Raw genomic sequence first — 24,015 nt, 5'->3', positions numbered from 1 at the left:
ATTTACAAAATAATCTTGTCCTTAATTATTACTTGGAATTCACGAGCTTTTGAATATCTGTAGGATACAAATATCTCTGGTTAAAATACATGCTAGTTCTATTCTGTTCCAGCCTACTAGAATATAGTTCAGGATGAGCTCCAGACATGGGAGGTGGGTTTAATGTTTTTCTAAACTGTGTTCCACTACCTAAACACTTAGCTTTCCAGTTTGTACATGTACTTTTTAAATGTAGATTTTTAAATTTAAAAATGTAAATGTTTTTAAAACTCAGAAAATATGTAACACTCGATTTTTAGAATGGTGGTGATCATCATGCCACCTCCCACATTGCCTTCAGCTGGTAGCTCAGAGATAAGCGGCATGGGTATTGTTTTATATCACAATACCAAGAAAAAATAAACATAATTATTTACTGGGATAAAATGCATGCTTATAATTTCAGTATCCTAATGTGATCATCTACATTACATCTTAAAAAGACATAACCATAACCTAAAATTGCTTCCCACAAGTTCTCAGTGCTATAGTTGGCTAAGACAGAATATGTAAGTAGATATTAATTCTAAACTGCTGTTTGGATTCTTAGCTCTATTTCCTTTTCTTTATCATTTTCATTTAGCACACTGGGGTTTCTGGACCCTACCTTGAAAAATAGATTAATAAGGGTCTAAAGTTTCTCGTATAAAACCATGAAGACAGTTTAAATCTCATTACAAAAGAATCTCCCCTAACCATGTGTCCAGTGTCCTTGTATTTTGAACACACTCTATTATTGCCCAGGTTTCTGTTTTCCGCGTAGAATGTTAGATTGGCTCTGTCTGTGTCAAGTGACAGAAAGGCCATATAGTGTAAGCAGAGAGTGGAGTTGTTGTTAGGTGAGATCTGGTAGATCAGGCTGACTCTAGTTTCCATGATGCTTGATCAGGGATTCTAACCATGGCGTGAGACCCTGTGCCTCACCATCTCTCAGCATGGCACCTCCTTCTGTTGGATGGATCACAAACACACACACACACACACACACACACACACAACCTTCCCAACTCTGTGTCAGGAATTCCAGTGAAGTCTACAGACGCAAGGAAATGTCTTCACCACTTGTTTTGTCCTGAGAAATGGTATGGGCCAGTTGTCTTAACTCACATACGAGACCCTAAGATAGAAATGCAGTGAACCGCCGGGCGGTGGTGGCACACGCCTTTAATCCCAGCACTCGGGAGGCAGAGGCAGGCAGATCTCTGTGAGTTCGAGGCCAGCCTGGTCTACAAGAGCTAGTTCCAGGACAGGCTCTAAAAAAGCTGCAGAGAAACCCTGTCTCAAAAAAACAAAAAAAAACAAAAAAAAAAAAAAAAAAGAAGAAGAAGAAGAAAAAGAAATGCAGTGAACCAGCCCACACCTTTTCTACTTGGTTTAAAATATAGATTGGATCCCCCAGAAAGGCTGTGTGCCTTTTGGGTCGGAAGAGAAAAAGTGCATAGACTGGAAAACGATCTAGTGCCCGTTGTAGCCCCCCAGTCATTTGCATTTTGGTGAATACTCTTAATTACCAAAGAACTATGAGTAAGAGTTACTACTTCAACAATGAGGTAACGTGTAGAACTATAGCAACGAGAGCAAACCTGGCTCCAGCTCTGATATTGGGCCTTTCTATAAACCCTCTACAGTCTTATGCAAAACACCTAAACTGCAGCTGGCAGGAAGCGCTTCATACACAGCAAAGCTAATCACCCCAATGTTACTAGGGTTTCATTTCCTTCTAAAAAAGAATTTAAGCTACTTATATGTTATTTTTTAAGATGTTAGTTTGAAAGCAAATCCAACTGGAATGACACTAGCACAAAACGTTGTACTGATGGATAATTTCAAAATTCACTGAGAAATAGACATAGATGGGTAACTATTTCATTGAAAAGAGCCCCAAATCAAGAAAATTCGGGCCAGGAAATAATTGGTTTTCCATATTTACTGATTTTCTGTACTAGTTCCCTGGTTAAATTTTTCTTGATTCTAGTTCTTTCCATCTAATCTATATGATTTAAACTTAAACTACTAGGTATTTACTGCACAGTTGACATATGAGTTTGTTATTCATACTCTGAGACTACATGTGTGTTATGTTTTGTTGGCTTTGCTGCTTAATAGGCTCAGATATATTTGACTGAAAAATAAAATTAAATGTCCCCCCAATCTTTTAAACTGTTGATACAATATCAAAATCACTTAATAAGATACACATGAAATTATAAGTTAATCACAAACCTCTTATTTAGGCAGCCAGAGACACCTTTACTTGAATGAGCTATAATTATAGCTTTGTAGAAACAACATATATTACTCACTGGTATCTATTTTAAAATACTGGCAAACACAGGTGTTGATAAGTTTGCTGGGCATTGCTGAATAGAATGGCACAGCCCTGAAATGGCACCAAGGTGTGGCCGCACTCATTAAATTTTTCTCCTAGAAAACTTTTTTGAATTATTATTTTCTCTAACTTTCTACCATCGCTTTCACAGATCTGTGAATAATGGCTTGATATATAGTACAACAAGCAATTAGGAAAATCTAGTTAGAAAATCAGTCTAAAGCATTAAAAGTACTATAAAAGACTGACCATCTCTACAACCCAATTTGATTTATTCTTTGAGGCTCTTTCCAGTAAGGGACAGACATCAGGAGGATCGGGGAACGAGAATCAACTGGGATGTTATATGTCACTGTATCTGTGCTGACTGCAAAGCTCAACTTGGCCTCTTTAATCCCCTTGCTGTCCCGAATCCTTCAGAGTGACAGAACGTAAATCAAGGAATTAATGTGAAAAGCCTTTGGGACACAGTTTTTAGGGTGCTTTATCTTTTTATTTAACATTTCTTTGGAATGTAAATAAATGGTACGCCTCTGCCAGAGATGCAATCTAATCAGGCAGCTTAGCTCTCCTTGACAAATGGATATTTATTTAAAATGTGACAAACGGCCAAGATTTATCTTTATTTTACTATGTATGAGTGTTTTCCCCTCATGTATTTAAGAGTACCATGTGCATACAATGTCTTCAGAGGCCAGAAAAGGGCACCAGATACCCAAGAACTAGAATTAGATTGTTGTGAGCTGCCATGTGGGTGTTGGGAACAGAACCCAGGTCCTCTGCAAGAGCAATAATTACTGCTAACCTCTGAACCACCTCTCCAGCCCCTGAAGAAGGTATCTTAACTGTTTCTATGTGGGAACAGTCCAGATTTTGTTTGAAGGTAGCTAGATAAATGCATTTGTCACCTGGTAAGGGTATTTTTTTACACCTGTCTTTCAGGAGCACATGATTCGAGAAGATGCCAAGGGTCTGACGCCAAGACAATGTGCGATAATGGAGGTGGTCTTGGCCACCATCAAGGTAGGATATGGTATCCTGGATATTTACTGAGGATACCTCCACCTCTCCACAGTGAGGTCCCCACTGTGCAACTGTCCCAGCTGTGATTGGGAGCTAGCCAATTAGATGCATTCCAGCTAGCTCCAGCTCATTCATCTCCCCTACTTCATCCATAACACACTTTTATTTTACATTTCTTGTCCTGTGTCTCCCCAGAAAATGTGAATGAAACTTATATCATCACATATGTTCTCAGAGAAAGATATGTAACCTCCACCCCTGCCAATGCAGTCAAACAGATGGCTCAGGAGAATTTTAGGTTAGCATACTTTGTACTTAGGATTTCTATGGTTGCAGAAATTATTTTTAAAACATCAACCTCCTATTCTCTCTTAGTAATACAATAAAATTGTATTTTGTATTTCACTGAAAACCCAGAAGTCTGATACTCCAAACATTATTCCCATATAGCAAGTATTGTAGCAAGAGTCAAATGTATATGGGTTCCAATATATTTTCTTTCCAAATAACATGTGTATTGTATGATTATGTGTGTATGTGAATGTGTGTGCATGTATATATTGTGTGTAGTATGTATGTATATGTGTGTTGTGTGGTCAGTGTACGTAGGTATGTGTTGTGTATTGTGTTGTGTGGGAGAGAGAGACTGTGGGGATATGAGAGAGAGACTGCATATTTGTGGTTTGGTGTACATATGTGTATGGAAAAAACAAGAGTGTGTGTGTGTTATGTTTATCAAAGGATTAGAAAAGTAAATTTACTTCTTAAACCATGTTTACTGATTCCAAATCCTCATTGGATGAAGTGTTGATCGTATAGCCTATCTCGTGGAGTGAAACTCTTTGGCTACTTTGATCACCCCACCCCACCTGAGTCCTGGGCCACCTCCACTTCATCTGGTATTATAAAATGATATGAGAGGATGAAAACAAAAGAAATACAGGAAAATTTTCAAAACTATTTTTTCTGAAAGTTTTCAACAATTTGAATAAGAATTGACTGAGGAGTGGAGTCAGGGGAGTACTCTGCTATCAAAAAAATCAGTTCTGGAGAGAAGAAAACACACTAGAATGTATTCTGAAAAGGAAAAGAAATTTTAGGACTTGAGTCCAGCCCCTCCTGGAGTTTTCTAGAGATCAAGCTTTTGGGTGAGAAAAATGGAATGTGTCCTGTGAAAAAAGGGGATGTAGATCAATGTATTGATCAGTCTGATGCCTGCCTCTAATCCTATCCACTTCTGATCAATGTATTGATCAGTCTGATGCCTGCCTCTAATCCTATCCACTTCTGACTCTTCTGACTGGGGCGCCACCTGCAGACTGCACTCTCCCTCAGATGAATCCTTTCTATCTACATCACAGTGTCTCAAATATCCTAGCATAATTGTAATTGATGTAAATATTTTAATTCAGCTCAGCCACATGGCACTGTGGGTTCTTTGGAAGCAAAACTTCTACGTGTTGCCCATGACCCTGTTGGCTGTTTCCAAATCATCACTCTCCAGGACTGGAGTCTGACTGGACCTCCAGAGCCTGTGGCTTCCACGTCCCCTCATCCCAAATTTCTATGATGTCAATTCTTTCTCTAGGAATCACCCTGTTAGGACCACTGTGTCCGCTAGGAGAGACCCCTGACCTGGTGGTCTATCTGCCTCAGTTTTTACCTAAATTCCATCATCAGTTTTCCCAAGCTGTAACTCCACAGGCTAAAGCTTCCATGTTTGTCTAGAACCCAATCAGAGAAGTCTACAACACAACTGAGCCTCAGGAGAAAGATGTTCTTATAACAAAGCAGCAGGTACCACTGGGCTGACTCCCAAAGGCTGCCACAGGGAAGACCCTTCATCCTTCCTTTGGTCAGTTAAGTCCAATAAGCTAAGGACAGGAAAGGAGTGTTGAGGAGAACACTGTGGAGTTTGTAAAAAGACAGGCAGAACTGGTGGTAGCATTTGCCAAATCTTTCTCATGTGTGTGCTTTGCCTCATCTGATTCTTATAAATGCCATGCATGTTAGACTGAACAAATTTCTATTCCCTTCGTCCCCAGTCCTAGGCAACACCACTATTTGTATTCAGGATCCAGCACGATAGCTAAGCATGGGTTCTGAATGACACTGCACGCCTCTGAAATGCCATCCATTACTCTTCTCCATTATCCAATTTTGGTGACAACTTCTCAGCATCTTCTTTTTATCATTGCACGGTTTTCAGACTTTACATAGTCCGTGCATCATTTAGAATTCAGCTGCTTATGGAAAGAATATAATAACCTAGCTCATCTGAAGCACGGCAATTCAAAAGTCATTACCTGAGAGCTCCCTGTACATGGAAAGGAGGTGAATGATGAAGAAGGAAGTGGAAACCAAGGCTCTTTGAATTAGGGACAAAAATAGCAACAATCAAGAAATAGAAGTATTTGGTCAAAGTCCAGGAGGATGCACAAAGGGTAGTGAATGAGTTCTCTCTAGTAGTCCATGGAAATGCTTTCATGGCGAAGGATGCTGGTGGATTTAGGGACTGAAGAGAGAATAAATGGAGAGAAATAATTTCTCAGGTCCGAGAGGACAGGTCTGAGTGCTCAGAGGGAGCATATCACCAGCCTGAAATTCTCAGACAGTCCAGATGAAGGCTAGACCACAGTTGGCCAAGTATCACAAAGCAAGAAAGGGACACTAGATTGAAGCTAGAATGCCCAGATTTAAACATCAAAGTCAAGAATCTCAACCTCAGTTTGTCAGGAAAAGGGAAACTCTGAAAGACAGTGAGCTCAGCAGTTCTGATCTGATGCATAAAGAGGAATCAAGATGAGCAGAAAATAACCTTAGAATATCAAGCAGGGCCTAAAAGACCCTCTCCAGAGTAAAGGGAGGCAAAGCTCGTAGCTAAGTCTGTGTAGGGAGTTACCTATGTGAGCTTGCCAAATGTATGTTCCAGTTTAAAGTCAAAGCCATGGTGATAAGAATTTGCAGTCAAAATAGCACATGGATGTAAAAGGGGAACTCTCCTTGGAGACTTGTGAAAGAAAAGCGTTTGCATGTTCCAGTGCATCAGTACAAACAGACTGTGAGCGGTCAACAACGAAGAGCCAGAAGGGGTCATGGGATTTTATCAGGATTATGAAAACGGTTTGCTCCACACTCCGATGACATTTTTTTTTTTTTGATATTATATTTAGCAGTATGATTTTCTTCCCACAAAATGCAGCCAGGTCTGAAGTGCTTTGCTTTCTGCAGTTTCTGAGAAGAGGGTGGTGGGATCTCCAGCTATGTGTAAAATCGAGGACATGGTGCTTCAATGCTAGTCAGCTTCTAGTCAGTGAAGCTAGATCTGCCCACCCTGGTGTCAGCGAAGCCGCAGTTGTAAGGTGTCTGAGAGGAAACTGTGTCGGAGGATGACTATGGAGGTGCATACAAATAAAATGTTTGGAATCCTGGAGGAAACTAGGTCACTGGTGGGTAGAATATCAGGATAGTGGGTGACTCATCTAATAGTCCCACCACCTGCTGCCTGGAGGTTCAGTAAGAGACTAGGTGGATTCTCTCTACAGGGTTCAGGGTGCACACTCTTCATAAGGGTTGATTTTTATATCCCCCGAGGGTGAAAGTGTGCTTTTATTTATCATCAAAGCCAGGGTCCCACACATTCCATCCTTTCCATTAGGGCCTTCCATCTTCCGGGTGGAGCTCCTCTTAAGTCTGATTCTTTTCCCAGGCAGTGGGTCAAGGTCTTAGGGTCTAGGTCACTGACGTTCTGATTTACTACTCACCATAGCACATTTTCCCTGTAAGAGCACAAACCAGTCAGGTTCATTAACCTCCCCCATCCCAGAAATGCCCCTTTGGGAAGCCCTGCTGTCCCTTCCCTGAGGGGTTGTCTAGTCTAGGCTAAAGAGGCATATCAAAGCCTAATGTGAGTGGATGTTAACTTAGAACAGTGTGAGAGGTGGGGAAGGCGGTTCAATGACAAACTGAGCAGCGCAGCAGAAAGTGCTGAGGGCCCTGCAGAAATGGCCCTGTGCTGAGGAGCACCTGTCTCTTCGAGAGGCTCTGAGTTTGGATCCTAGCACCCACTTTGGCTGCTTATAAACATCTATAACTCCATTTTGAAGGGCTTCTGCCCTTTCGTGTATACACAGGCATACACACTCATTCATAAATAAAATGAAATCTTTGAAAGGGAGAGAAAGTAGTCATGATTTAGAAAATCCTCTCAACCAGGAGAGATCAGAAATTTGGAGAGAGCTGCTGTGGTCTTGGAGGCTCTATGAGAAGTCACTGGGTTGCCTGGACTTTTTATGTGGGGGAAACTCATGGCCTAGGCATACACAGGAATAAAGGAGTTCCCATAGGCACAAGTGGGAGTATGGGGTCCAAAGAAGATCATTTAGAGGCCTGGGCTGGACCTTACTGGGAGTTGGTATATTAAAGCAGTGTAAAGTGGGAATGTTTGATGTTAAATGTCTGGGTTGAAAGTCAAGTCATTTTGTGTTCTTGGTAAACTTATAAAAACAGGACTAATTGATGACCTGAAAATATGACTTCCTGAAAGTATCATTGCAGCATAGTGTCTTAAGGAAATGTGTAAAATAGATTGTATAGTTCAAGATCAAGACAGGGACTGGTTACAGCTGGCCATAGATTAGGGCAATCATCAAGAGGGTTGTAGAGCAGCAAACTATTACAACGCAATATTAGTGCCATGATGAAGGGAGAGACACTAGGACTTGCAATGAGCTTGGGGGCAAGGGGGAAAAGTATCCTAGGCTAACCTGGAGGTTTAGGAATATCAGTGGAGCTGTGATCTTTCTGCCATTTTATTTAGTAAATACAGACTTATAGTTTCATAGTATTCGGATTTTGCTGTTGTAAGAAGGCCGCTTGTTCATTTCCCAGCTGCTCAGATTCCTGTGGGCTGCTTGGTCATTCCAGCCACTCGGCAGCTCAGATCCGAAATGATCACACAGAAACTATATTATTTAAATCACTGCTTGCCCCATTAGCCCTAACTTCTTATTGGCTAATTCTTATATCTTAATTTAACTCATTTCCATTAATCTGTGCATCACCATGAGGTGGTGACCTACCAGCAAAGTTTCAGCACGTCTTTCTCCAGGGGAGGCACCATGGCTTCTCTCCGACTCTGCCTCCTTTCTCCCAGCATTCAGTTTAGTGTTCCCCACCTATCTAAGTTCTGCCCTATCAACAGGCCAAGGCAGTTTCTTTATTCATCAATGGTATTCGCAGTATACAGAGGGGAATCCCATATGTTGCTGCTACCATTGTCATCCAAGTAATAACCTTGAGATTTGCCTCAACCTCAAGGACATATTTGACAGGTGTGCTTTCTTCCTTTGTCACCCCAAGTACATAGCGGAGCATCAGTTAACACAGGGTCAAGCACAGGAAGTGTGGAACCTAGCTGGCATCTGTTTCCCTTGTGAACTTTCCCACGGTTCCCCAACAGGGATTCAAATTTTCTTTTGTTTAATAAGAAAGAACTTGCCCTGAATTCTTTTAATTATCTTTCCTGATTTGTTCCAGTGTAAACAGAGAGTCTTAAGAGGCCAAGTTGGAGGGTCTTTGGTCACATGGCTGGTCAGACCATAGGAAGCAACTGACCCTCTGTCTTCTGTTTATAATCAATGGAAAAGAATCTACTCCTACATGCATGGGGAAAACCTCCAGAAAGCTTCAAAACCTCGCATTTTCAAATTTTCTTCCAGCATATAATTCCCCTGCAGTATGTAATTTCCTTCTGGCATGTAATTCACTATAATGAAAGGAGAGCTGAGCTGTGCTGAGCTGTGGATGCTGGCATTTGTTTAAGACTTAAGGTTTTCACTCTCTCACAGATGTGCTTCAAGCCTCAGCCAAATACATATCCCACTCTTGCTCTGTTGGGGCTGGCAAAGGGTCGAGACTATATGAAATCTCTTGAGTGTCAAGGTCCGCACTATAACTGTGGCCTCTTTCTCTTGATGTCTTTCTCTTGCGTGCTGAAACCCAGCTCCAACTAGGAATGAAAGGCTTACATAAAATCATGTCTCAGGAGTCTATGCTTCCATAAGCACAGAAATCATTTCCTTTGCTGGCTGTGATGCCAGTGGCTATGTCGTTTGTTTCTCTGGCCGTCTCTTTCCCTGCACCTCATGGCTTGTGTCCTCCCTGACAGCATTACTGTCTGTCCAGAACGCCAGTCTTGCAGCAACCCCTCCTACAAAGTGCTCTCTGGAAACAAAGTCATCATTTCTGCTCCAACCAGTCTGCTTTCTAAATGCCCTGCCTGCCAGGCCCTCAACAGAATTCTTAATGAGACTCTGGCCAAAAGGAAGAAGCCAGTTAAGCATCACTGAAAACCCTAGAGACCCCAGCTATACTCAGGAACAAACCCGGAGCTTATTTCTATTTTTGTTTCATGATTAGATTCCCAATCCTTCTAGGTCTACAAAATAATGCCTTAGTAGAAAAACATGTCTTGCTATAGAGCTATTATAAAGGGGTCAAGGATGAACACATGGCTTATGTCTTCATACATTAATTCTTGTTCCCTTCCTCCATGAACTTTTAGGCCTTTAAAAATCTCTCAATCATGTCAAGTATGACTGTTGCTTTTTGCCAGGTTTGCAAAATCCTGTCCTTGGGACATTCCACCCTCAGATCTGTTCATAAAGGTCTATAATGTAGATGGTTTATGGAATCCAGGACTTTTAAGAGAAGGTCAAATAGATGTCTTTACCAAGCCCCAAACCCTTGACTATGATAATAAGCTTTCTGCATCTCTGAGCCTGCGATCTCTCTTTGCCTTTCTAGGACTTCCTCTGCCTCAAGTCAATGTGTTTATTCTAGAGGGTACAATTTAGAACTGAGAATAGAAGAAAAATAACAGCTAGTATTTGTAATGCTGGGGGCAGGAGCACAGTGTGAGAATTATTAGGTCTCGCAGTTCTTGTTAGACATGTGAGACGCCCAGGGTTCCTGGTAGTGATGTAGTATGACTATCCATCGTCTAGCTTACTGCCCTTGACTATCTAGTGGATGCTGAGGTTACAAATAGTACTGGGTTTGGGGTGTTTCTCAGTTGGGAGAGGGCTTGCCTAACTCAAATGGATTCCTGGGTTTCACCTACAGTGAAGCATAAACTGAGTGGGGTGTAGCACACTTGAAACCAAAGCACCCTGGAGGTGGAGGCAGGAGGATGAGAAGTTCAAGGTCATCCTCAGCTACAGATGAGTTTAAGTACATCCTGAACTATGTGAGGCTTTGTCTGGAAGCATAAGGAAGATATTTATCCCTCCTTCAGAATTTCCTCAGAAACTTTTACTGCTACTCTCCATTGTAGGCCATTTGCTCTCCTATGTTGGGTATATTGTCAAATAACTTTTTTGTGAAGTTCCAAGACAATTTTATTAGAGCTTAAAAGAAAACCACATGGCAGGCAAGCTGAACACTTCAGCAATTCCTCGGAGAGATGAGGGTAAAGAAAAAAAAGAGGAAAAAGCTTTGGCATTTGAGTTAATGTGGCATAAAGGTCATCCACATGGCAGACAGCTAGCAACATGGCGGGGAGTGGAACTTTAGAGAAAGAGTACGAAAAGTTCAAAGTGCCAGATTTCTCTTAGGCTCTGGCCAGCATCCAAAAGAGAGTTAATAAGATAAGAAAAAGGGAAAGTTAAGAATTTCTGAATTAGGATTCAGAAAGACTGACACATCCAACAAAACCTAATGGCAACTCTCTATCAACTTTACAGAGAGCAGGGACTCTGGGAAAGAAAAACACTTCTCTCCCTAAAGAGATAATTATTCCTCCCACCTCTTCAGCATGACTTACAAAAATTTAGCCTTCTTATGGGATGGCCTCTGTGCCATGCGATAAACCAGCCCAACTTGATTGACTCTTCAGGGAGGAGACATGGTATGTATTGTCTCCACCCAAAAGTAGTGTCCATTGTTTGGACCAGAAGGAAAAATATTTCTCTTAATGAACCTTCAAGCCTACTCAAACAATTTTTACAACCATAATTTATTGTTGATGGCCGGTCTTATGCTCTGGTTATATTTCCTCATTAAATTATAATCTGTTTCAGAGAAAACATAGAACCTGTGTTGTATTATATTCTTGGAATGTAACATTAAGTACAGTTTATGGTATAGATTTAGTGAACTTTTCCATAAGGGGGGGTAATAAGCACGAATACAGATAGCACCGCTGAGGATGTCCAGACCCACTGCCCATGGTCCTTGCTTCACAAGCAACATACTAGGCACTTTGGTTGATCTTATAAAGGCAGTCACCTATGTGACTACTTAACTGAGTAGTTTCTAGAAGCTAGCATAATGGTATAGTTATAAAAACCATGTCCATACTGTCATTTAACTCAGTATCTAGTGTACAAACCAGTAAAACATTGCAGTTCATTCACGGTAAAATTTCAAGAACGAAATGCATAGAAGCAATGGGGAAGCTAAACTAAAAAATCAGTTGTACAAGTAGAGGCAGAAAAGGGTTGGGTACAGAACAGCGATCACCTGTATGCAGATAGAAGCAATTAATTTGCATTACCATACACAAAAGTATTCACAGTATTAGTCATTTTCTACAACTATATTTTTAAAAATAGATCAAAGACAACAGAAAGGGAACATGGCCTGACAGGTATTATAAATATCTTGTATCAATAGAAAGTGTCTATAGTTCTATCACCTACTTCTAGACATTCCAGCTTTCAGAAAGATGCCATGCATAGCACAGCACAATAGGAAGAATGCTAACACCCCTCAGTGTCAACACTGATGGGTCAATGAGTATATATCTACTTTATTATGTGTAAAACTGAGATGTTTTGAATTTTCTGGGTGACAGCATAGAAGAATAAACTTAATGTTTTAGTTTTCCAGAGAGCATTACGCTACCTCAGATTGGCCCATATAAGCACAGAAACATAATTAGAGAGTGAACAGGGTGGGCTAGTGGATGCCTGGTCTGCAATTTGAAAAAAGTGTCTGTGGAATATATAACAGGGTCTACCTTCTTTATAAAGTGTTGATAACTTTCATTATTCTTTGGAAACAGAAATGAATAATCAGCTTGATCATGCTCACTGAAGTCTATCATTCTGGAAGGATTTTTACCACTGTGCCTTCAAGTTTCCATTTATATAACTGACATTTTAAATGAAAAGAAAACAGCTTAGGCCTCTCCAGATCTGTCTAAGCCCAAGTTACCTGATGATGAGTTATCACTGAACAAATGGTACACTCTTTCTGTGTACTTACCTGACAACTTATCTAATGGAATTGTTTTAAATTCCACTATTAGAGTAATAAATCCCACCAATGTTTCCTCCTAAATCTTTTGCTCTAATAACATTCCTTTTCTCCTTTTTAGCAATACTTTCATGCTGGAGGAAATGGCCTGAAGAAGAATTTTCTGGAGAAAAGCCCAGACCTCCATTCCCTGAGATATGCTCTCAGCCTCTACACACAAACTACGGATGCTTTGATCAAGAAGTTCATAGAGACGCAAAGCTCACAGAGTAAGTAGCTCTTGACCTGAGAGCAAGGTGCACCCGTCAGCCTCACAGTTACCTGAAATAGCATGCAGAACATGAAGCATGGTTAAAAATAGAGGGTTCATGTGAGCAGAGAATACCCCAGTTTTCAGCATTTTTTATAAATAAAAAACAGAAAGTTGATGGCTTAGACAAAAGGAGATATTTTCCCAACTGTGATGTTTGGTTTCTATACTTACCCCAGAGTTTCATGAGAACAAGGCTCAGGTTCCCCTCAGAGGTGGGTGCCTGACAGCATTTTCCATTCCTGCTTCCTTATCAAGTGTTTCAAGGGATACCTTCCCAGGTAGACTCCCTCAGGACCGTGTGCAGTGGTAGCGTTCAACTCCAAGTAGATTCCTTCCCATTCTTGAATGTTTGTCTCAGGTTCTGTTTACAGAGGAAGTCAAGCTCAGGGTTATTTCCTTAGAGAGGGAAAACCAGATCCCACTTTTCGAGTCCATATCTAGATTCTGTACTCTCAACTCCTACACATATTCCACCTTGACGGAAATTGTGGCAACCACGTGACTCCACAGAGATCTGTCTCACTGGTTGTCTTCCATCTTGTGACACCTTAATTTAACATGGAAGCAATTAATGAAATTCAACTTTTTTGTTTTCTTTTTGTAAGATTTATTTCTCATCATTTTCCATCCTATATTCCGTCTCTGTAAGATAAACTATACTATTATATTGAAGGAAAAAGTCAATTACTTTTGATTTAATAATTTCTTTGGGCTATGTTCAAGTTGGAAGACATTCTTCCTTTTAAAAAGATTATTTGAATTAGCTTTTTCATAAATTGATTTCTCTTGCTCACTTTTCCCTTTGTCCTTATTTTTCTTGCCTCTTTCGCTCCTATTTTTATCTTCTTTTCCTTCTCTGTTCTATATGGAACAAATTTTAAGCAGCATCAGTAGCAAACAAGGAAAAAGTAAAAGAGAGAGAGAGAGAGAGAGAGAGAGAGAGAGAGAGAGAGAGAGAGAAATACTGATTCTTTTTCTCTTTGTCTCATTAGAAATTTATGAGCCAGACTTCAAATGAAATCTATCATATTAAAACAACATTTTCTTTCTTTCTATCTCAACCACATGCTAGAAAATAAATCCTAAATCCAAAACAAATATAGAAGAATTCCTAAGGTCTTACATAAAACTGAGCTCAGTTGATGAGTACTTAATATCCTAACCGTGCACTGCAGTGCCTAGGCACCATCTTACTCTGTATTCATGTGACAAATGTTTACTGAGCATCACCTCCAACCCAGTCCATAAAGTGAGCAGCATCCTGCAGGGACTATGATGTCATGTATCGGTTCATCTAGCACAGTGGTTCTGCATGCCGAGGAGATTGTCCCAGAACATAGGCAGTGTCTGGAAAACTTTGGTTGTCCATCAGAGAACAGGGACTGTGTTTCCAGCTTCTAATTGTCAGAGATCAAGGATGCTGTGGTCATCTTACTATACACAGAACACACGAAAGTGAAATCAAGAACAAGTATGTCTCTGTACTAGTTATTTTCTTGTTGTGACCAAATACCTGACAAGAAGTAACTTAAGGGAGGAAGAGGGGTTTATTCACAATTCAAAAGTGCATAACCCACAATGGTGGGGATCGCACTGTAGCAGGACCATGAGGCAGCTAGTTATGTTTCATTCCTGGTCAGGCAACACAGAACAGACAGAAAGTGGAGCTATCGGACCTCAGAGATGCCTCCAGTGACTCGCCTTTTCCCCTTAGAATCCAACTCGAGTCCTCCCTTAGCCAGGGATGAAGTATTAAAACACATGAGCCTGTGGAGCCACAGCACAGAAGCTGGGAGCCCTGGTTAGTGGGAAAAGGGGAAAGTAAGTCACTTGGGTTAGGAAGAAACAAAAGGAGGTGTTTGAAACACAGAATGTGAAAGCAAGCAAACATTTGCTCTTGAAGCCTTAAAATCCCCACACAATGACCAGGTTGACAGTAATTCTTTTAATTTGGCTCTTTAGGAGTAATGTAATTGCCTCGTGCTTCTCTGCAGAATTAAAATGCATAAATACTTCATTGTGTTTGGAGTGAAATTCATAGAAATCATTTTGATATTTGTATCAGTTTTGATATTTTCTTCATCCAGGAGTTGACTTGATGGTTTGAGTTGGGTAGTTGGAAAAAATTTTTAAAAAATTTTAAAAAAAAGAGTTCTTTCTGTCATTGTTGCTTCTCCTCCGGGATGCATGGCTTACAGTTTTAGAAGTTGGTCCAAAATGCATTTCTTGCATCTTGATTATAATATTCGTCGGGAAGAAAGGTGCTTTTCCTAACAGCTATTTCATTAAACCAGGAACTCTTTGAATATTTCATGGCACCACAGACAGTAAAAAATGAATAAGCCTTGAACATATTAAGTGGAGTTTATTCAATGGGTAACATGGTCTGGAGGAGGCGCGGGATGATTCATTGCTCAGCCATCCTGAGCTGTATTCTGTTTTCTTATCTGAGATTTTATTATGGCACAAAGAACGTACATCACAAAAGCTTTTCACAGAAAGGGAATATTTTATGTCTAAGTTACAATTGTCTCATAAAGGAAAATAATCTCTTCCAGTTAATGACTGTGTGAATTAAAATCTATGAGTGGAAGTGCTTTTATTCAAAGGACCTTTTTTGTCTCTTTTGAGTAAGATCTTTTGAGTTTCTGCTTATTAAAATGTCTGAAAACATAGATAATTTTCAACATTTTATCAATTTATATTCAGCAGAAGTAGAGTCTAGTGTTTTTTTCATTTGAAATAGAAAGTAGATAGCTTTAAACTCACATCTTGGATTCTATGAATTGACTTCAATATAATCATTATATTGCACTATGGTTGCATAAGTGTCTGGTCAATTATAGTTACATCATTTTTATAATCTAGTATAAACTGTGTTATTTGTGACAATATATGACATCAAATATGAAAACTTAGAGAGAAATTAGTTACCTCAGCACATTCTTATTACTAGCAGAAAAAGTTGGAAGCCTCCCAAATACAGTCTTCTGGAGTCATATCACCTAGAGGAATCATATTATTTTTAGTTATTTTCCTCAGGATGTAAGAGATGTGCCCAGAGCAGTAAAGGAGCCATCATCAGATGTGGTTCATTGTAAAATGGATTTTTGGTTCTGTTTTGTTTTGTTTCTTACCAGAGATAACGGAACAACTTAACCTTAAAGATACTTTATTCACAAAACAAAAATAACTAGCCATTTAAACACAGAAATGAGTTTTGAGTCCCAAAGGCCACAGTGAGCCTTCCTCTGATGGTCAGCTCTGAAAGAACATTGGGATGGTCTTCAGTATGTGGGGAAGTACCACTAACGTACACAGCCGTTTCTACCTTTAGGATTTTTTTTTTTTAAATAGTTTCTCATTTTCAGCAGATAAGCCCTCAGAAATAACCAGAGACTTTCCAATAGATCTATCATGTCCTGTCCCCAGAGACCACTTAAGTGTGGCTCAATCTTTCTCTAGATGTACAAGCAGAGAAGTAAGGAGAATATCTGAAGCTTGTCTTCTAGAATGTCACAATACGATGACATTCTCTCTCACGAAGCCCAAGGGGCGTCTTTAGTCGGATGAAGAGCTGAGCACAGACAGCTTTAATAGAAGTATGCTGGGACCGGCTCTCAGCAGGAGACCTGCTTTCCAAGAGTAGGAACACATCTGTGTGGGACACACGTCTGTTATCACCCAGCATCTGTGATGTTCCTCCTCAAATTCTGCAGAATTAATGACACCTCACACCTTCCAGATGAAGATACATGATAACACATGGGTTCAGAAATGTGATCAAGTTCTGAGCTGTGGAGTTCTATAGCAGAGGAGATGTCCCTCACTGCCACCACTCAGGCTATGTTAGGGCACAACCTTCCACCTCATGTTAAGTAACTAGCGCTACTTTATCTTCTGCCCTATTCTCTATTTTAACCATTTTATTACACTAAGGTGAGGGGGGGGATACAAATGTCCCCAACATATAGACAGCTTGTGAGACTTGGTTCTCTCCTTCTATCATATGGGTCCTGGGGAATCAAACTCAGCCTGATTTCCTCCTTCTGGCATCTATGGGGGATGTTGTCGGTTCATCTCCCTTCCTATCCTCCCCTCTTCACCCTCTGCCTCCACCAGCACAAGGATTCACTTTGTAGGATTCCCATGCGGGGAGTCAATCATAGTTGCTAGCTGAGAAGGATCCTTCTCACAAGGATTCTGTTCATTCATTCTTAAAAATCTCAATTCTTGGCAATCATACTTGGCCAGCTACAAATCACAAAATCTTACGACAAATAAGGGTTCTTTATTTAAGTATAAGTATTTTAAATTGCGTGGCATAATGGAGTCCTAAATATTTAAATTATGCAATTATAAGCTATATAGCAGCCCTCCTGTTTGAGTTTATCTGATCAAAATCTTCATTGAGGGCTGCTATCCGTGGTCTTATGCTAGAAGACTATGGCATGCTAGGAGAGACATAGTGACATAGTGACAGAGACAGGCAGAGACAGAGACAGAGGGAGAGGTGTTTGGAGCGGGGTTAGAAATTTATGACTGATATTATTTATTACATATAATTCAAGGGAGGAGATAGTGAGTGCCACTGAAGGGATAGGCAGATAGATAAGATTAGATTACTGATTTTTATCAAACTCTTAAAACCAAGTTTTATTCAATCTGTCACATAAAACTCAAAAGCAACTAGGAAAAAAATGGTTTGCTTCTGGTTTAGTTTGGGCCCTAGTAGGAGATGAGCTTGCCCTCTTATTTCAAACATTTTTAAGAGCTCAGTCCACCTCTGTGCAGGGGAGTTTCCTTTGCCCCTCTTGGTCACCTTCCCTCTCTCCATTAGGCTGAGCTCTGCGTGCTATACTATGTATGTGCCTGTGTGTTTGCCTGTGTGGTTCAGGCTGTGAGCAGCCTCTTATAAGCTCATGAAAAGGAAAATCAAGCCAGACCTAGAGTCTTCAGACCCATCTAGGTGTAACCCCAGAGCTGCCTGTCCCCTCAGACTTCAGGCCTCCCAGTGGTACCCTCTCCTCTGAACTCTGACCTTCTAGACTCCTTCTAGAACAGGGCATCTTTCCGGGGCCCCATCCAGACTGTGATCAACAACAGTTACCTTCTAAGTCATACTAAGATGACTCTCTAATTTGAGTTTCTGTCTCTTTTCCATTAACATGAAGATGAACTTTTATGATTTTGCTAGATTTTTCTTAATTGGTGACAACTCTCTTTCATTTGAGTCATCAAAGAGTAATACCTTTGATGAAGCAGGTCAGGCTTCAGGGTGACTCTCATTAGAGGAAGAAAAACCATTGGGTTTTGATGCCTGAGTTATCTAAGAGCTTCCCACAGGAATGTTTTTGCTCTGGCCAGAACATCATAATCCTATTGGAGGAGGGCCACTTGTTGGTTCCCGGCTGCCCAGCCAGCTTAGACCCAAAATAATCACACAGAAACTGTAGTAATTAAATCACTACTTGGCCCAGTAGCTCTAGCTTCTTTTTGTCTAACTCTTATATTAATTTAACCCATTTCTATTAATCTGTATAGCACCATGTGGCTGTGGCTTACCAGATAAAGTTTCCAGTGTCTGTCTTCAGCAGCTCCATGGCTTCTCTCTGACTCTGTCCTTTTTCCCAGCATACAGCCTAGCTTTCCCCACCTAGTTCTGTTCCTCCTTGCCAGAGACTCAAAGCAGTTCTTTATTCATTAACCAATAAAAGCAACAAACAAACAGAAGGACCTCCCATAACATAATCCCAGGTCCCATTTTCTCATAGATGGCTCCCCTTGCCCAGCATTTCACCTGGCATGGAAATCTGAAATCTGATTGAAACAATCTGGGAAGCTTCAGTGAACTATTTTAATGTCTGAGAATTCCAACAGTGTGAACTGAGCAGTGTGCTGTTGACATGTGAGGGCATTAGTCTTCCTGATGTACTGGCTTACCACCTCAGCCATCCTCCTGCCTCATTTAATTCTGTGTTTTGTCACAAATACCTTAAAGATTAACCTTTTATAACACTCCCCACCTATATTAAATCTGTGTTCTTTGATTTTTTTTCATCCTCCCCCCCCACCCACCAATGCAAGGCAGATCTCATTCTCCAGTTATACTCAATTTTACTGGCATTGGAATTGCCGACTTCTTGACTTACAGTCTAGAGATAAATCAATGAGAACTGGCCTAGCAGTTGGGAGAAAATATTTGCAAAGCATGTATCTGACATGGGGTTGACATCTAGAACATATAGAAAATTGTATAGCTTCCATAGCAAAACCTTACATGACCCCATTAAAAGAAAACAATGTATCTAGATAGATGTTTCTTAAAGTAAAATATCCCCAATAGCCAACAGATACAAGGATCCACATTCTCTAACACTCATCACCAGGGAAATGCAAATCATAGTCAAAGTGACCTGCTTCCAGCCCCAGATAGCAAGTGCTGGTCAGGAGAAACGGGAATACTTGCATATCATTAGTGGTGATGTGAAGTAGAGTAGCTGCTTAGAAAGTTGCTTGGGAAAATTACAAATAGAACTGCCATATGATCCAGCAATCAAACTATGGAGTATGTATCCATTCAAAGGGGATGAGATCAGTATGCCTAGGAGATGTCAGCCCTCCTAAGCTCATTACTGCACTCTTCACAGTAACTAGGAAACATAAACAACCTATATATACATCCAAGGATGGATGGATAAGCAATACTGGCCACATGAAGTACAAAGTCAAGTACTATTACCATGAACAATCTAAGTTTTAAACTACTAATGTGCTGTCACTCTACGTTCCTTCCTTCCTTTTTTCCTTTATTATTTTCTTCCTTCCCTTCTTCCCTCCCTCCCTCCTTTCCTTCCTTCCTTCCTTCTTTCTTGCCTTCCTTTCATCCTTCTTTCCTTTCTTCCTTCCTTCTTTCCTTTCTTCCTTCAAGACAGGGTCTTACTATGTAGCTCTGACTGTCCCTCTGTCTGGAACTCACTGTATAGACCAGACTGACCTTGAACTCACAGAGATCCACCAGCTTCCCATCTTCCATCTGTCTAATGGACACAGTCACTTAGAAGTAGACACAGTGGAGAGGAGACTTGTGCAAGACAGGAGGACAGCCCTCAGCAGAATAGAACTAGCTGTCTCTGACCAACGAGTGCCCAATCTCTAGAACTGTGAGAAATAGACCTGTGTTTCAGCTTCCAGCTTACGGTTCTTTGCCATGGCTCCCTAAGCCCACTGAAACTCAGGACAATGCTGAGAGTCTCTCCCTCCATCTTTCCCTCCTTCTAGCTCAGGTGGATGTTGGTCCTTGCTTGACACAGTAGTCACTGCTGTGCTTCTCAGACCACCAGTCCAAGAGTCACCAAAGATTATTCTGTCTCATTTCTCCAGCTCCCTGTTGGAGCACTAGACTTACAGACATGTACCATCACATCTGTTTTATGTGGATTCTGGGGACTCAAACTCAGGTCCTTATGCCTGAATAAGCAATTCTGAACCCACTGAGCTGTTACCACAGCCCATGTCCTGAAATTTTACTTTATCCACTTGGTCTAGGGTACATTTAGAGGTCCCTGTTTGTTTTCTTCTGATACATCTTCCTACTGCTGAAAGTCAAGGGCTCATCCCTTCTACTGTCTCTACCTCTAGATCTTTTTTTCTTTGTGTAAACATGTGTTTTAATGTTGGCTGCATGTATATTTGTTCAAAATTGATACATGCTCCTTCAGGACTAACCCTTTGATAGTTTTACAGTGCCCTTCTCGGGCTCTTGTTTTCAATCCATTGTGTATGACATAAACATGGGTGCTCCTGTTGGCTTTTGACTTCTATGTGTGTAGAATGCTTCTGTCCCTCACTTGACTTCATTCATGTCCTTGGAGAGTCTCTTGGATGTAGCATGGGCAAGGTCTTAGCATTTTGTCCATTTAGTCACTCTCTGTCTTTTAATTGGCCAGTTCACACTTGAGATCACTACTAAGTATAGCCTCTGCCAGCTTGTTGTTTGTGTCCTGGTTCTTCATGTTCTAGTTTGCCTTGGTCATCAAGTCATTCCCTGTTGCACAGACTTGATTCCTTTCTCAAGTGTCATTTTCCCCCTTTGGAGTTCATAAGTCCAAGGGATTTATACATTAAATCTTCCATTTATAATGGAGTGTTTTAAGACTGTAATTGCAGTCTAGATTTATTAAGCCCCATTTTTGTTTTTCTCCTGTTAATTTACATGTTCATTTTATTTTAGTGTTTCCAAATTCATCATAAGCTTCTCAGTTTAAGATGGTGTTTCCTCTTACAGGGATAATGAGGCTTGCTAAGCCTCTGTTGTCCTGGGCTTGTATCCAATAAGGGGGAGTCATCATGAATCCTGTATCAGTCACAAGTAATAATCAATAAAACATGGAGATGAATCAGGGACTCAGCCCAACTAAATGTTCTTCGGGACTTAGGGGGAAAAGTCAGAACAGAATTCCCTAACTACTCAGTGATGTAACTCATTCACTAATTCAGCTTCCATTCATGAAATCATCACTCCAAGATGGATTTTTCACAGCAGAATAACTAGACACTATCCAAATAGTTTATTTCCTTGTGGCAATTATTTATTGCTCCTAAATCATCATCCCAAGATGGATTTTTCACAGCAGAATAACTAGACACTATCCAAATAATTTATTTCCTTATGGCAATTATTTATTGCTCCTTTAGATTTTATAAAATATTCATTGGGATTCAAATTTAGATTTCAATTACAGTTGATCATTATAGCCAGATACTGGAAACAACCTAGATGCCCCTCAATGGAAGAATGAATAAGGAAAGTGTGGAATATATACGTATTAGAGTACTACTCAGCGGTAAAAAACAATGACATCTTGAATTTTGCATGCAAATGAATGGAAATAGAAAACACCATCCTGAGTGAGATAACCCAGATCCAAAAAGATGAATATGGTATGTACTCACTCATTAGTGGATTCTAGCCATAGAATTGAGCCTATAGTTTTTTTTTAAATGTCTCTTTTTAGCCCATGCTAGCCTTGAACTTGAGACCCTCCTACCTGTTTCCCAAGTGCTGAGAAAACAGTCATGTGACACTAAACACAACTATCTTGAGACTATGATATCCTGATGGTTTTATGTAAGCACCACTTCAGTGAAATAGATTTTTATCCTACTGGAATGGTTCAAAAGCCACTGAAACATCATGTGACCTGAGGTTTCCTATTGACTCAGAATCTATAGAGGAAAGAAATGTTACTTTTCTTTCCCTATTCTCAAAAACTACCACCAATCAATTATTGTAAGATGATTTGCTCAAAACAACTAGTATAAAAGGCACTGAGGATAAAATATAGATTATGAAATATTTCAAATATTATATAATTTTTATACCTTCTACACTGAAATAATTTCACAATAAGCCTTTGGAGACTGGCCCTAATGTCTTTGTACACCCCCATATACCACATACCCTATCTCTCTCTCCTCACCATTTATTCATTTATACATTTCAGGTAGGGTGGGAGTTCTTCACCAGAGCCCTTTAAGCAGATGTACTAGGAGGGAGGAAGAGTTGCAATAATACAATAAAGTCACCTCCATCTGGTTCCCCATATCCACCCTCTGATACTTACCTATCACTTCTCTTTGTAATGTGTACTTTAATATAATTCCATAATTCCCCATTCCCTTTCCTCCCTCTATTGTACCTCCTGACCATCCTTACTCCTCAAATTAATGGTCTCTTTGCCTTTTTATTATTAAGAATGTATAAACACATAAATATAACCTGTTAAGACCATTTAGTGTTGTTTGGCATGTTTATGATTTCAGGGCTAACCACTTGGAATCGAATAACCATTTAGATGTTCAGCCTGGGAATAATGATTCTCCTGCTCAGCAATCATTAGTTTTCTTAGATCATTGTGTATGGGTGGGGCCCCTTGAGAGTTTCCCCTTCCGTGATAGCACATCTACTGGTGTTTTCCTTGCTCAGGTCTTTTTAGGGTCACCACATAATTGAGATATCATGGATGTTGCTTCCCTGGCATTTCTAGCAGGCAAAATCTCAGACTTTTAAGTCCTCTGGTTCTCACCATCTTTCTACCTCATCCTCTGTGATTTTCCCTGAGCCTCACATGCAGGAATTGTGTTGAATGTGTATCCACTATGTCTGGGTACACCAAGGTTAGTTATCACTTATATTTTGACCAGTTGTGGTTTTCTGTAATAGTCTCTGTCAACTTCAGAGAGAATATCCATGTTGAGAGGGGATAGCATAATTAGAATACAGGTCAGAATTATGTGAAATAGCAAGCATCTTTTTACTTCTGTTATGTAAAAAGTAGACCTTCTCTGTGTACAATATTTCTATATTTAATAATAAGTTACTCCAATGAGTCAAGTTGGTCAAGGCATTCATGAATTATTGAATATTCTTTTAAGTGAGAAAAGATGAATCATTGTTCATCTTCCCATTCATGAGAGAATAAAACTGGTTTTGGCACCCAGGACGAGTGGCTCATTCTAACTCCAGAAAGATGAGATTTGTGCTCATGTAAATCAGGCAGTCAGAGGTAGAGACTGGAATATCCTGTTGGGGGAAGTATTTTCTTTTGGGGGGGGGGTTTTCATGGAAAACTTTTGAGTGGTCTTGGCCCATCAAATCACATTAGTCTGGAAGGAATCCTCAGGTTCTCATCCTCTGTGGAAACAAAAGCAGAACCTCTTTTCCAAAGCAACATATCCTTAGACCCAAATTTTGAAATCAAGATATTTTTAAAATATATATGTTGGTTTAGCTTAGCAGCACATACTATGAAATGTCTCTCAGTAGTTAGCTCATTCACAGTCAAAAACATTCAAAGAGAAAACAATAATATACATAATCTAGACTCTGTGTATTTTCCATCTTTACGTGGCTTATTTTTCTGTACTCCTTTAATCTGCAACTATCTGTACTATATCTCTTTAAAGACTTTGTTTTATTTTTTATAACCATTTACTTCCTTTATAACTGTCCATATTCCTTTTCTTCTCTGTCTCTCAAGCCTACATA

The 24,015-nt window shown here is 40.1% G+C and overlaps 1 protein-coding gene across 2 annotated transcripts in view; it reads left to right on the top strand.

Annotated features, from left to right (window-relative positions):
* Unc13c (unc-13 homolog C) overlaps window positions 1–24,015 on the top strand; it is a 417,871-nt gene that overhangs the window by 369,090 nt on the left and 24,766 nt on the right. For both annotated transcript variants that reach the window (XM_038322705.1, XM_038322704.1), the window contains 2 exons: window positions 3,311–3,391; window positions 12,774–12,921. In XM_038322705.1, the coding sequence (XP_038178633.1) occupies window positions 3,311–3,391; window positions 12,774–12,921 (229 nt within the window). The remainder of the gene's footprint in view (window positions 1–3,310; window positions 3,392–12,773; window positions 12,922–24,015) is intronic.

This window comes from Arvicola amphibius, chromosome 3 (genome assembly GCF_903992535.2).
Source record: "Arvicola amphibius chromosome 3, mArvAmp1.2, whole genome shotgun sequence".
Taxonomy (NCBI): Eukaryota; Metazoa; Chordata; class Mammalia; order Rodentia; family Cricetidae; genus Arvicola; species Arvicola amphibius.
This window is presented reverse-complemented; position numbering and strand designations above follow the sequence as displayed.